Consider the following 12122-nt stretch of genomic DNA (forward strand, 5'->3'; position numbering starts at 1 on the left):
CTCTCCGATTGTTGGAATCGTGACAGATGGCCTACTACCACTGTTTAATTTGTCTTTTAAAAATAATCCTATCTAAGTAATATGTACAGTTAAGGTGTGTGTTTCATTTGTTTAACTCCAACTCACTATTCGATAATAAATGTTATTTACACGAAACCCTTTCACTAATCATTCATGTTCGCTGCGCTTGTTTGACGATTCAAATGACGGAGCAATTCCTAACCTAGACCTCGAAGGGGTTACAAGAGCAAGCGTTTCGTGTTTATTTACTTTGTTTTTTTTTTTTCGCTTCTGTTTGTATTTCGGAGTATTTTGATAAACGGTGTTCCCTCTCGTCGCTTCGAAATAAATATAAAATTGTATTAAAACCTTTTTTATAACAACACCATTTGTTTTGAGTTTGTTGTTTTGTTGATTCTTCTGCATACGTGTGTGCGTGTAATCTTTTGTTCTAATACTTATAGACTAGCGTTTTTAGCTCCTACTAACTTTATGTGCTCGTTTTACAATGATTTCGCTCATTTTAGGTGATGATAGCGTTGGATAGACATTCTACTACTAGAATACGAGTCTATTATACGATAAAGCTACGATAGAATAAAGGTGCAGTAATGTAATCGCATGTGTGCGCTCAAACCAAACAGTAAATAAAAAAAGAGGTGCAACAAAGTGAGGTTATGTTAGGAAAACGATAGACAGTGAAAGCGTGCGTCAACAACAAGAACCACAACAACATCAACCGAACTGTGTGAAGAGAGAAGACATTCCGTGTGTGATTGCCGTGTTTGCACGCTTAAGACAATAAACTAGTAAAATCCCATGGCGACGACTCGTTGCTATGGTAATCATACAAACATTCAAATCTCACACTCACACCCAAACATAGTAAGCCTAAAAAAACACTCGCACAAGCGTGTAAAACGGGGATTAAATTGGGGTCAAGGAGGGGGATATTTCCAGAAACAAAACAGATTAGAAGAAACAACAAATAAATTAGTTAAAATCTATGGCATCTCATTTTTCACTTTTCCAGGGAGAGGGGGGATTAAAACATAAAAAATTGAGTAAACATACATATTAAGGGTTAAAAATGCATTCGCCCTGGAAACCCAAAGACGACAGATAATCTGTCATTCCGAGAATCGAGGGCGCCATTGGAGCATTATCGTGCACGCAATCTCATTCTACCGATCGTAAAGTGATCGGCTGTCCCGGGGAACTCCCGAAGTTCCCTCACGAACTGACATCCCTAAACCATATCGATGATGATTTAACTGACCTCCCCAGTTCGCCAGTACGACGACAGGCTTCGTGGCTGGTGTGAGATGCGCTGCTCTTCGCTGCTACTGTCCAGGGCACTGTTGCCGAGGATTTCCCGGTCCAGACTGGCCGCTTCCAGTGCTACCGGATCGGGATCGCTGGTGAGGGCACGGGTCAGTTCATCGTTATCGAGCTCCGGTCGGTAGACGGGCGAGTACTGCCGATCTTGGCGTTGTTCGCCGCTGATTTCGCGAGTCTTGAAGTCGGGACGGTATAGGGAGGACAGCGGAACGCTATACTTGTCGTTTTTGCTCTCGATCTTGAGCTCGTGCGCGTCAAAGTCCGGCTTGAATACCGGCAGGACGTATTTGATGTTGAAGTCGACCTTGGTGACCGGCGCTTCGGTTGTCGTAGTGGTCGTCGTTGTAGTCTTCGTCGTCGTTGGCTTCGACGTGGTGGCCTTCGATGCGGCCGCCTTCGGCAGCGGTACTACCTGAATGTCTTTGGATTTTCTGTGGGACGTACCTTCACCAAAGTTAGAGCGCAGTGCAACCGAGGGAACGTACTTTCTACTGGTGCTTTGTACTTTTTGGGTTGAGGTGCTGGGAAGCGGTTCAGTTACCTGTTCGGTGGCGACGGCCGGTTCGTCCTCGCTCGAGTTTTCGTTGGTATAGACAAAGTCAAGCTGCGGTCGGTAGACAGTTGTCTTCGGTCGTTTGGTGTATTTCTTCTTAGTTTCGGCACTAGGAATCACCAGCGGACGTACACGCTCCGTTGCAGGACTTGGCTCTGGCGTAGTCGTCGAAGGTGTGGTCGACGTCGACGTAGTTGGTGGCTCCGTAGTCGTCGTCGTCGTTGTGGTTGCTTCTGTGGTCGTCGTAGTCGTCGTTGTAGACGTCGTAGTTGTCGTTGGAGTTGTTGTAGGAGCCTCTGTCTCCGCTACAGGTTCATCGGATGGTTCCTGGAATATAAATTCTGCCGGAAGCGTGTACTTGTGGACAAACTGTGTCGTCGAGGTAGCTGGTGATTCCGTCGGTGGCGTCGTAGTTGGAGCCTCAGTCGTTGTTGTGGTCGTCGTCGTCGTTGATGTCGTCGTTGAACTCGAGGATTGAACCGGTGCCGTCGTCGGCAACTCATCATCGTACGTATAGTCATCAGTTTCATGCTCTTCCTCAGCCATAGTACTTTCTTCAAAATCTACACTTCGTTCCGTATCGGGCTTTGCCGAAGTGGTAGTTACCTGTGTATAGCGTTCCGTCTCCGCAATCAGTGGTGTAATTGTAATCAGCTCTTCATGATCGCGCTCTGTAGATCCAAAATCGGAACTGGAAATACGTTCTATTTCCACCCGAGGCGCCACAGTAGTCACGTCATCTTCCATGTTCAATTCCGTGGTCTGAAATTCCGTCCGCCCATTCTTCTCGTCGAATAGCCCTTCCAGCGGGATCGTCGATGTCTCAACGTTGAAAATATTATCCGCAAACACTAGCGTTCGACTTTTCTTCTCCTTATCTTCCACGTCGGTTTTGTTTTTCGGTTCCACCAATCGAATGATGATCTTACGATTGATCTCGCCCAACTTCTGCATCGTCGGAATCTCATCCGGATTGCTGGTATTCTTCGTATAAATCTCGACTACCCTATGGATCTCGACCAGCTTGTCGGTCTTATTCGTCGAAGGCAGTTCGATTTCCTGCTCTTCCGTTCGATAGATTTCTGTGGAAGATGGCATCGATTCGCTCTCCTTATCGATCGAGAACACGTGGTAGAGCGTCGTGGGTCGCACCGTGGTCGTTGATGTCCTACTACGGTCCTGCAATACATTGACATCATCAATATCGATATTATCATTAATTGTGTAAATTGTGTCTGCCGTATTGAGTGTGGTGTACAGAGTTTCATCGGATGCTGTGTAGTATTCGGTGGTAGTTCTGACTGTGTTGATTGTATCTTCGTATGACGTGGTGTTCTCGATTTCGTTCTCAGTATCGAGTGTTGGTGGTGTGCTTGGTTTCTGTCCGATCGGCAGTACCGAAAGGATCACCGGTGTTTGTGATTCTACACTTGGAAGCGTCGTCTCTGGTATACTGGTATCGGCAGTTTGTTCGGTGGTTGTCTGCGCTGCTGCAGCATTGCGGCTGTTGAACAAGGATGACAAGTTTGTTCTGGTTCTGCTTCCTCCTCCAACTGGTAGAGAAATAGTCGTTAGATTCGGTTTCCTGGTTGTCTTCCTCGGTTGATAACGTCTTGACGGACCAGTTCCTTGTTGCGTTTCATTGACTCGCTGCTGGGTGCTCTTCTCTTCAACGTCTCCCGAAGCAACGGGAGCAGTTGTTGATCTTTGCTTTCCGAAAACAGGTCGTCCCCTGGTCGTCAAGTTGAACCGTGGTCTAGCAGTTGTTGCACTTCCTGCAGCTGCTGGTGCATTTGCTGAGGTAGCATTTGAAGGCTTGTATCCTCCAATATTTCCGAATGGTCTACGTGTCCTAGTTGTAACAGCTCTAACTGTAGTGCTAGATCCTTCAATTGGTTGATTATTCTTGAAAATGAACCTGGTGTTACTTCCCGGTGCAGATCCTCGACCTCCGGATCCAACAATTCTCGGTCCAGGACGTCTCACAGTGGAAACAACCTCTCCCGAGGTCCTCCCCTTACTTTGCTCACCTTCTTCTTCCAGGTTATTATTCCCACTACCCAAAGATCCAAACAATCGCTTACCTTGTCGCTGAATTTCATTTTCATCGTCCCCAATTTCCCCACTATACCTCCCTGTTACCCCATCACGTTCTTCCGATGACGAAGGTCTCCTTATTTCGCTGTAGCCCCTGGTACTCGGTCCATATCGTTCGGCACTGGTTTCCTCCTCCAGAGTGGTTTTCTCATCAGTTTCCGTCTCAGTATAGGCTTCCGTAGTGGTTGTCGTAGTTCGTGCGAACAAATTCGGCCGTCTCGGTAGCAGTACCGAATTCCTGTTTACCTTCCGTTCCGTTGTCGATTTCACGTTGGCCGAACCCTTATCGAAGGAATCCTCGAACGATTGAGGCCGTGGAGTTCGGTTAACTGCAAATCCAGGTCGGCGTCTCGTTACCGTTTGTGGTCTGCTGGAGGAGGATTCTCCGTTTTCATCGGCGTTCACACTTGCAGATGTGGTTGAAGCTCTCGCAGCAAAGTTCAACTGATTCCTCCTTCTTGATGGAGCAAACGATCGTGCTGTAGTGCTGCTCGGTTGTTCCTGATCCTGTTCGAAAGGTTCCTCGGTGGTACTGGAAGCCCTAGCGCGGGCAACCGAGAAAGATGGACGATTCTTCCTAGATGGAATAAACTTCTTCACCGTAGACACTTCAGGTGATTCTGTAGTCGTTGTCGTCGAGGCACCAAACTTCTTCCTAGTAGCTCCAAAGCGAGCCGGGCTTCTGCTGGGAATAACTTCCGACTCAATTTGCTGACTATCGTTCAATCGCTGTTGACCGTTAGCGGGTTTAGCGTTACGACGAGTTGGAGTGACTTTTGGTGATTCTGTTGAAGGTTCTGGTGTAATGGCCGTGGAAAGAAGTTCGGTAGTTTCTTCAGAGTTGTTTTCATCGCGGGACTCTGGAATTTCTTGGCGCAGAAGATTATCACTGCTAAGAACCTCATTGGTAAGGAAAGTTGATTCAATCTCATTCGAAACTTCAGAAATAATCGTGGTGAAATCGGAATTTCCTACCGCACTGTCCGGGTAGGTGACATCAGCTGTGAATGGCTCGGCTGTAGTCGTGGCGGCACGAAGAAGCGTCGTAGGTTGCTCGGTAGTCGACGAGGTTGTAGTTGTTCTTCCAAACTGAAGTCGCTGCCGACGATTGACAAGCGTATTGCGCTCACGAGGTTTTGCTTCAACCACTGCTGGAGCTTCGGACGTCGATACCAGTGCTTCCGGACGTCGACGGCCCAGGCGTCTTCTGGTGACGGTCGTAGAAATACCCGATGGTTTTTCCGTTACATCATTGCTGTCAGCTACCGAAACTACGGGAGACGCGGAAGTGGTGGACAACGTCAAACGTCTTCGAACGAATGGCGAAGGTCTTCGGGAAGTTTTTTCGGCGTCTTCGTTAACGATGGCGTTGCTACTTGGGGCGATGGTCGTTTTCCTAGAAGCGAACTTAGATCTGAGGGTGGAAGCTTCGTTCAAAGTCTCAGCTGAACTAGCTGTTGAAGCACGGAAACGACTTGGCCGCGTGGGACGTGAACGTCCAGGAATGAATGTTTTGTTGGTATTGACTTCGGACAAGACTACTTTCAGCGTTGTTTCATTCGTTTCCGTAGTGGTGGGCTGACGTCCGCGTATAGCACCGAAGAACTTTCGCTGTCCAGGTGTAGTAGTTTCAACTTCAGCTGCGTTAACATTGTAAACTGTGGTGTAGTCACTGCTACGTTCCGTTTCACTGGCGGTACTCTCGAAATTAGACACAGTTCGTTCCGAAGTTACACTCTCGGTTGCCATCTCATTAACATCTTCGGCTAGTTTATTGTCGATAGTATCTTCGGACTGTGTTCGACTCTTGATGATCGGGCGGTCACGAACGATATTCGTAATGGGAGAATCTTCGACCGTTCCTTTGGTAAGCTGCGCTTGACTTTCCTGAATTCGTCTAGCGTTCAGTTCGTTTCTGTTGCTGAAACCGTACTGCAAAGCTGTACCCAGTGTAAGCAAAATTCGTTCCTGAGTTTTGAACAGCTCTTCGTTAATGTTGCTGTGGGATTTCAAGTCCAAATTAGCAACCGGTGATTCGGTTTCGATTTCTGGCTCCGGAGTAGTACTGCTAGTTTGGTCAGTACTTCCTCGGCCGTTGTACAAATTAAAATTTAACCTTCTCAGCGAAGCCCTAGCAGTTGATTGCTCAACAGGCTGCTCCGGAGTGGTAGTTTTGGCAGTGGAAGAAGAAGTAGCAGCAACTGTGGTAGTAGTAGTTGTGGCTTCAGGTACTCGGCTAGAAGCGCGATTCAATGAAAAACGATTGCGTGCGAAAGTATCGGAGGCGGGCCTTCGTGGTTGTTCCACGACGGCTGGTGCCTCATTCAAAACAACATTGGCTTCCGTAGAGGATCCAAACCGAACCCGACCACGGAATCCCCGGGGCCGAGTTGGCCGTAGACTCGGTTCACTGTCGACAAACTCCCGAGCATCCGTAACTTCGTTGCTGCTAGGGTTTGAGACGGCAGGTGAACTAGCAACACCGATCCTACGTCTAGCCGAGGAAACATCGAATCTTTGACCGTTGTTGGCAAAACTCACCTTAACCGAACGTAGCGTTGTCGAATCTTCCGGTGCGAGAGTCGTCGTTGAAGCCGTAGTCACCGGACGCCGCGTTGGCCGAGTTCGCCGAACTGCTCCACCAAAAGGCCGTGGAGCAGCCTGTGTTGGGGTTAATTCGGGATCTTGGCTATTAGTTACAACCTCCTGAGGACTAGCGGTAGTGGTAGTTTTCCTAGTTCTTGATGGGAATTTATAAACCAAATTGGACTGTTCTTCGTTAGTACTGGTCAGTTTGGGCTCGCTAACGATAGCCGTTGTGGAAGGAACACCAGTGGTCGTAATGGGGACTTCGTTACTGCGCAAAGTCGTCAGATCTTCGCGCACCTGAGAGCTAGGATTAACGCTATCACCAACACTAGAACCAACATTACTACTAAACACACTCGAATCCAACGCGCTAACGCTAATACCATTATCGCTTTCACCTAGGTTTAGTATGGTAGTTACCTCGTAGGTCTGATCGTTCTTGCTATTATCTACTTGGGTCACCGAGTCGTCCGTCGTAGCGCCGCCGTCAAAGTCTGCCGCTGCCGTCTTGCTTAAACCTAGTCCTGAAAAAGTTTCGATCGGTCCCTCCTTGCTGGGAGGTTCCGTCTGAAGTAAGTCTGTATTAAGGAGTTGGGCAAAACTGCCCGCATTTTTGGATGGGGGAGAAGTGGTGGTGGTGGTGATTGGTAATATGGTCTGTGGTAGATCCGTAGCACTCGGGCCAGTCTGTGGCGCTTCTGGTGTGCTGCTACGTTCTACGCTAGCATACTGTCGTGTGGTGAAAGTGATGAGCTGTTCTGGTGCATCGGTTGTGGACGATGTAGTGTAAATGCTTTGGTAATCGGTAGATGGTACGTATAGAGATGAATCAGTGCCTACATCATCTTTATCACCCTCCTGCAGCCGGTTAGATTGGGCGGTCGTTCGTCGACGATCGATGGTGTTGTACCTAAAACCGAAAACAGTATTACATTCAAGAGGCTGTAAAACCTGTTTGACTTTCAACTTACCGGTTCGGCGTCCGTTCCACTTCTTCAACCGGTTCTTCCGTTGTGGTGGTCTGTCGGAATCGATTCCGATTGACGCTGCTGTATTGCTGTTGCGGTGCTGGGGCACTTTCTTCCTCCTCGTCTTCTTCAACGTCATCTTCACCTGCCGTTGTAGTCGGTCGTTGTCGCTGGATGCTAACGTATTTCGGACTGTTTGTAGGACGAAGTGAAACCCTTGTCGAAGGTTGGTTTTCCTCTTCCGCGTATCCGTCTTCTTCATCGTAGCGCTCTTCCTCGTCATCCTCTTCTAAGCTGGATTTGTTGATTTTGGGCCGATTCAGAGTGACGTATTTGGGACGTTCCTTGAAAACTCCCTCAAACTCCGGTAGCTGTTCAATGCCTTCGTTTTGAGGACCCAGGCGGCTGTTACTGTAGCCATTTCTCACCACCGATGAATATTTGTTTTCTGTCGAACCCGACTTGTCCGTTTGAGTGAACGTCAAAGCAGGTCGGAACTTCTGCAAACCATTTCCAGCACGGCTCAATACTCGTTCATACAAACTCTTACTGATTGTAGATGGGGTAGTTGAAATTTGATCGGTTTGGCCATCCTTAAGTACAACCGTACCATCTTCCTGAGCCTGTAGTTGTCTTTCAAGTTCCTCAATACCACCGACCTTCTTGATCAAGGCAATCAGCTCTTTGATGACCTTTGGGTCTTCCTCTGGCTGAGTTTCTTCATTCTCTTCCTCATCGGAGTATTCGGCCTCAATCGAGGGCTCCGTAGTCGTTGTGGACGTTATCGCTCGATTGAAGAAATTGTTCCTCGATGTGGAAGCCGTAACTCGGGGCCTTGGTGATGGCGTTGTGGTGGTCGTAGTCGTCGAGGTAGAAGTTGTTGAGGTAGTGGTGGTCGTTGTCTGTTTCGAACAGATCACGTTACGAGCATAGTCACACGAATCAGCCAGCTTGTTGAACACCAATCCCGAGGGGCAGGTAAACTGGTGAGCCACCAGTCCTAAGGCCGGAGCGTCCAAACACCAGAAGTACTTCTTGCAATCGCGTGGATGTGGGAAGAATCCTTCGTCGGTACACTTGAAATCTGTTAATTAAATAGGAGTTTAAAACTTGAAATCTTTCGATTGTTTGAATTACTGACCTGCTCCTGGATCTGGGGTCGTCGGTGGTTGTGGCGTTGTTGTGCGTCCCCCAATATACAGGGAACCTTCCGTCGTTGTGCTCGTTGTGGTAGTGGTTGGACGTGCAGTTGGTCGAGTATTCTTACGTGACTGGGAACTTTTGAACGACGATTTGATCTCGTTATTGTTTTCCGTGCTCAATCTGTTCTGGTTAGTGCTACTGTTGTTGGTACGAGTTCGACTACGCGATCGCGATGGTTTCCGAGGTCGGCTCGAAGAAATGATGTCATTGGCGCCCAAACTATGAGAAAAATTAACAAATTAGAATACACAACAGATTGAAAAATACAAATCAATAGATTACTCAGTGCTAGCAAGTAGTGTCTCCTTGGCAGCCTCAATGATCGGATACGGCTTTCCGTGGCAGGTTCCTCGGAAATCGTCGTTATCAATGGACCAGAACATAATACCTCCCAGACCATTTTCGGCTACATATTTAGCCTTCTTCCGGGCGATTTCCTCATCATCGTAGCCAACCCACTGGTTACCCTTGAAGGCATACGGACCCATCGCATTCGCATTCGGCTGCACCACGGTCCACTCCGGATCATCCTTAACGGCGGTACAAATTTCGTAGTAAGCCAAATAACCCTTCTCTCGAGTGGCGTCACCCTGCTCACCGGGACCATCAGCCGGAGAACCGATTTCCGTTGCATCCGGATTGTACAGAGTGTAGGAGCGACCATAGGTTGGGATTCCCAGAACCAACTTTTCCCGGTCGGCTCCAGCGTTCAGGTAGAACTTGATGCTGTGATCCTACAAAAACCAAAAGCAAGTTAAAGTTTTTGAATATAATATTGATTTAGGATTTAAACTTACAATGTTCAAATCGGAATCGAAGTTGTACTCTGAAGGTTCTTCCAGTGGATAGAGAGGCGAATGGTGGTTGACGGCCGGCTCGTAGGCGCTGTGATAGTCGTAGGTTAGCAGATTGAACCAGTCCAGATATTTGTTCAGCTTCTGCACGTCGTAGCCCTTCTCGATGTACTCGGTACCCGCCGGGACGGCCATGGTGAGGATCAGTCTGTGGAGAGAAAAAAAAGTAAGTTTGAAATTTTTTAATTGAAGAAATTTTGACATTTTTGCCAATATGCAAATGTCTAATCCGATCCTAATGCGTTTTCTAGATTATTTGATTTAACCCTTTAATGCATGACTTTTTTGAAATGGGAATATCAGTTATTGATTCAGTGAAATAATAACATTTTAATTCGAATAACATAACTCAAGAGGTTAGACGTCGTTTTTTTGAGTATTGTAAAAGTTATGGCTCATCAAACTTGAAAAATATTTTTTGAAATTCTTAACTCATTTCAATACGATTTTGCAAATTTCTTCAAAACCTTCTCAATTGGGTGCAGGAAAGTGTTTGTGATTGATTGAGGTTAAAAAATTTGATAGAATTTGCGAATCTGAAGAAATATCAGCAATTTTCCAAAAACTATTTTTTTCGAAAAAATAAATAAATTTGAATTTTGCATTTTTTCCGCCTATTTTGTTCGATATCTCACAAAAACAATGAAATACCGTAATAAAAAATACCATGGGCTAATTCCTTTTAATCTCAAGAACATTTTTTGTCCATACATCTTTAAAAAATTTCCGCGCGTTTCCGAGATATTTGGATTTAGATTAGTGTTGTTTTAAAACAACACTATGCATTAAAGGGTTAAGTTTCTTATGTTTTCAAACAACATTATGCATCCATGTTAGAAGGTCAACTATGTAAATCACTTATCTTGATTTCCATTCCAATGCCCTAAATACAGCATAATATGAAAAGAAATTTTAAAATTAGGCTACAAGTATACATTATTTTGCTTTTTGCTCTTTCCGCTCATTCCGAAAACGATAGCAATTTAGAAAGTTGTTCTTCTGAACTTATGTAAATCTGTGTTACAGATCTCAAGACTCAAAAATCGGTTCATTTCGAAAATGTATTTTTTTTTCGAAGAAAATAAATAATATCTGAGCAGTGAGCTTTAAAACCGCTACCCTATGGGAGATATGTTAGGTTGCTATTAAGAAAGATTTATTTTCAAGGAAATTCTCCACGGTAAATGAGACAAAAAACTAAATACGGAACAACTTTTAAGGCGCTCTAATTTTTTTCGGCGCAAGTGGGCGGAGCTTAACTTTTCAGAACTGGTTATCGCGTATCTAAAACTATCGTAGCGTAGCTAAAATATATAATCTTAGTCTGGACAATTACGAACAGTAAAAGATCGCTTCCAAAATCTTTGAAATTTCGATTTTTTCGATTTTCTTCATTTTTCAAATGTTATTTTCTCTTTTTTTAGCTCTAATGTCACACATATCAATATGTTTTGGAAAGCTTGATTTATAACGTTACAACGATGTATTACACTTACGACTGTTTTTGTTATAAGTGCTCCCAAATAATAGAATTGGAAATTTCATTTTCATAAGGAAATTGATTACCGTTGTTTATGTTTGTTACTTAATTTATCGGCCTTATCGGTGTAAAGTGAGAAGTTCAAAGTAGGTCTTGGTTTAATTAGCAGCTTAAAAAAATTTCTCCAACCGAAATTCCTAAAATTTATTTAATCACTTGTGATGAAGTAGGAGCAAATAAAGGATCCTGTGAGGTTCAGTGCACATTCGGAACAACTTGCCATCATCAGTTTCAAAAACAATCTGGATGTGTGTAAATCTTAAGAGGAAGCCGAAAAAGATGTTTTCGCATTTCCGATGGATGTCGTTTGATCTTCCGACATTTAGAAGATGCCCAAGTATTTGAGAAAAATCCATCAAAACCTAAAAAGTAGATTGTCCTATCCGGAATTTTCCGATAGGAAATTCCCGGAAATAAAAAATATCAGGAACTTCTGAATCCCGGAAACCGCTAAAATATCCCGGGAGTTCCCGAATCCAATATGTACTATAAATGACCTACTAACAATTTACATGATCTAGATTGGAAAAATGGATCAATTTGAGCAAGGAAAAGGATAGTTTTTTTTTATTTATAACGAAAAAATTTTTTTTTCTCAAAACTAGTGAATTTGATTAACCATTTTTTTTTTCGTTCGAAAATTTTGTGAAAACGCTAAGGAATCTATTAAACCAAACAATTCCAATTAAGGAACGCTACAAAAAAAATTAAATGTTATATTTATTTCACAACAGTCATCTTTTAGAACTTCTGTATCACAAACTGTTTACAGTAGCAAAGATCATCGGCAAAGCAATGACAGAAATGTGTGAGAACTAAAGTGATTTGATCTAGCTAACCAACTTCTATCGGTAGTGGAAAATCTTTCTATTGAATTTTTGAGGCATTAAAAAAGTTTGAAATGTTTTGCAATTCTAAGTCCTAAAACATTAAAAATACTGTATAGATAAAGTTTCATATGCAGTAGAGTGTTAAAA

The 12122-nt window shown here is 44.7% G+C and overlaps 1 protein-coding gene across 2 annotated transcripts in view; it reads right to left on the minus strand.

Annotated features, from left to right (window-relative positions):
- The window catches only part of LOC129746674 (mucin-5AC-like), a 267526-nt gene that overhangs the window by 86784 nt on the left and 168620 nt on the right, over positions 1–12122 (minus strand). The window contains exons 5-9 of one of the 2 annotated variants that reach the window (XM_055740621.1): positions 9549–9753; positions 9034–9485; positions 8690–8970; positions 7552–8632; positions 2501–7490 (exon numbers count right to left, since the gene is read on the minus strand). In XM_055740621.1, the coding sequence (XP_055596596.1) occupies positions 2501–7490; positions 7552–8632; positions 8690–8970; positions 9034–9485; positions 9549–9753 (7009 nt within the window). Of the gene's footprint in view, positions 1–1279; positions 7491–7551; positions 8633–8689; positions 8971–9033; positions 9486–9548; positions 9754–12122 lie in introns of both variants that reach the window. The other variant, XM_055740548.1, reaches the window with a different exon arrangement.

The sequence above is a fragment of the Uranotaenia lowii genome, chromosome 1 (assembly GCF_029784155.1).
Source record: "Uranotaenia lowii strain MFRU-FL chromosome 1, ASM2978415v1, whole genome shotgun sequence".
In the NCBI taxonomy this organism is placed as follows: Eukaryota; Metazoa; Arthropoda; class Insecta; order Diptera; family Culicidae; genus Uranotaenia; species Uranotaenia lowii.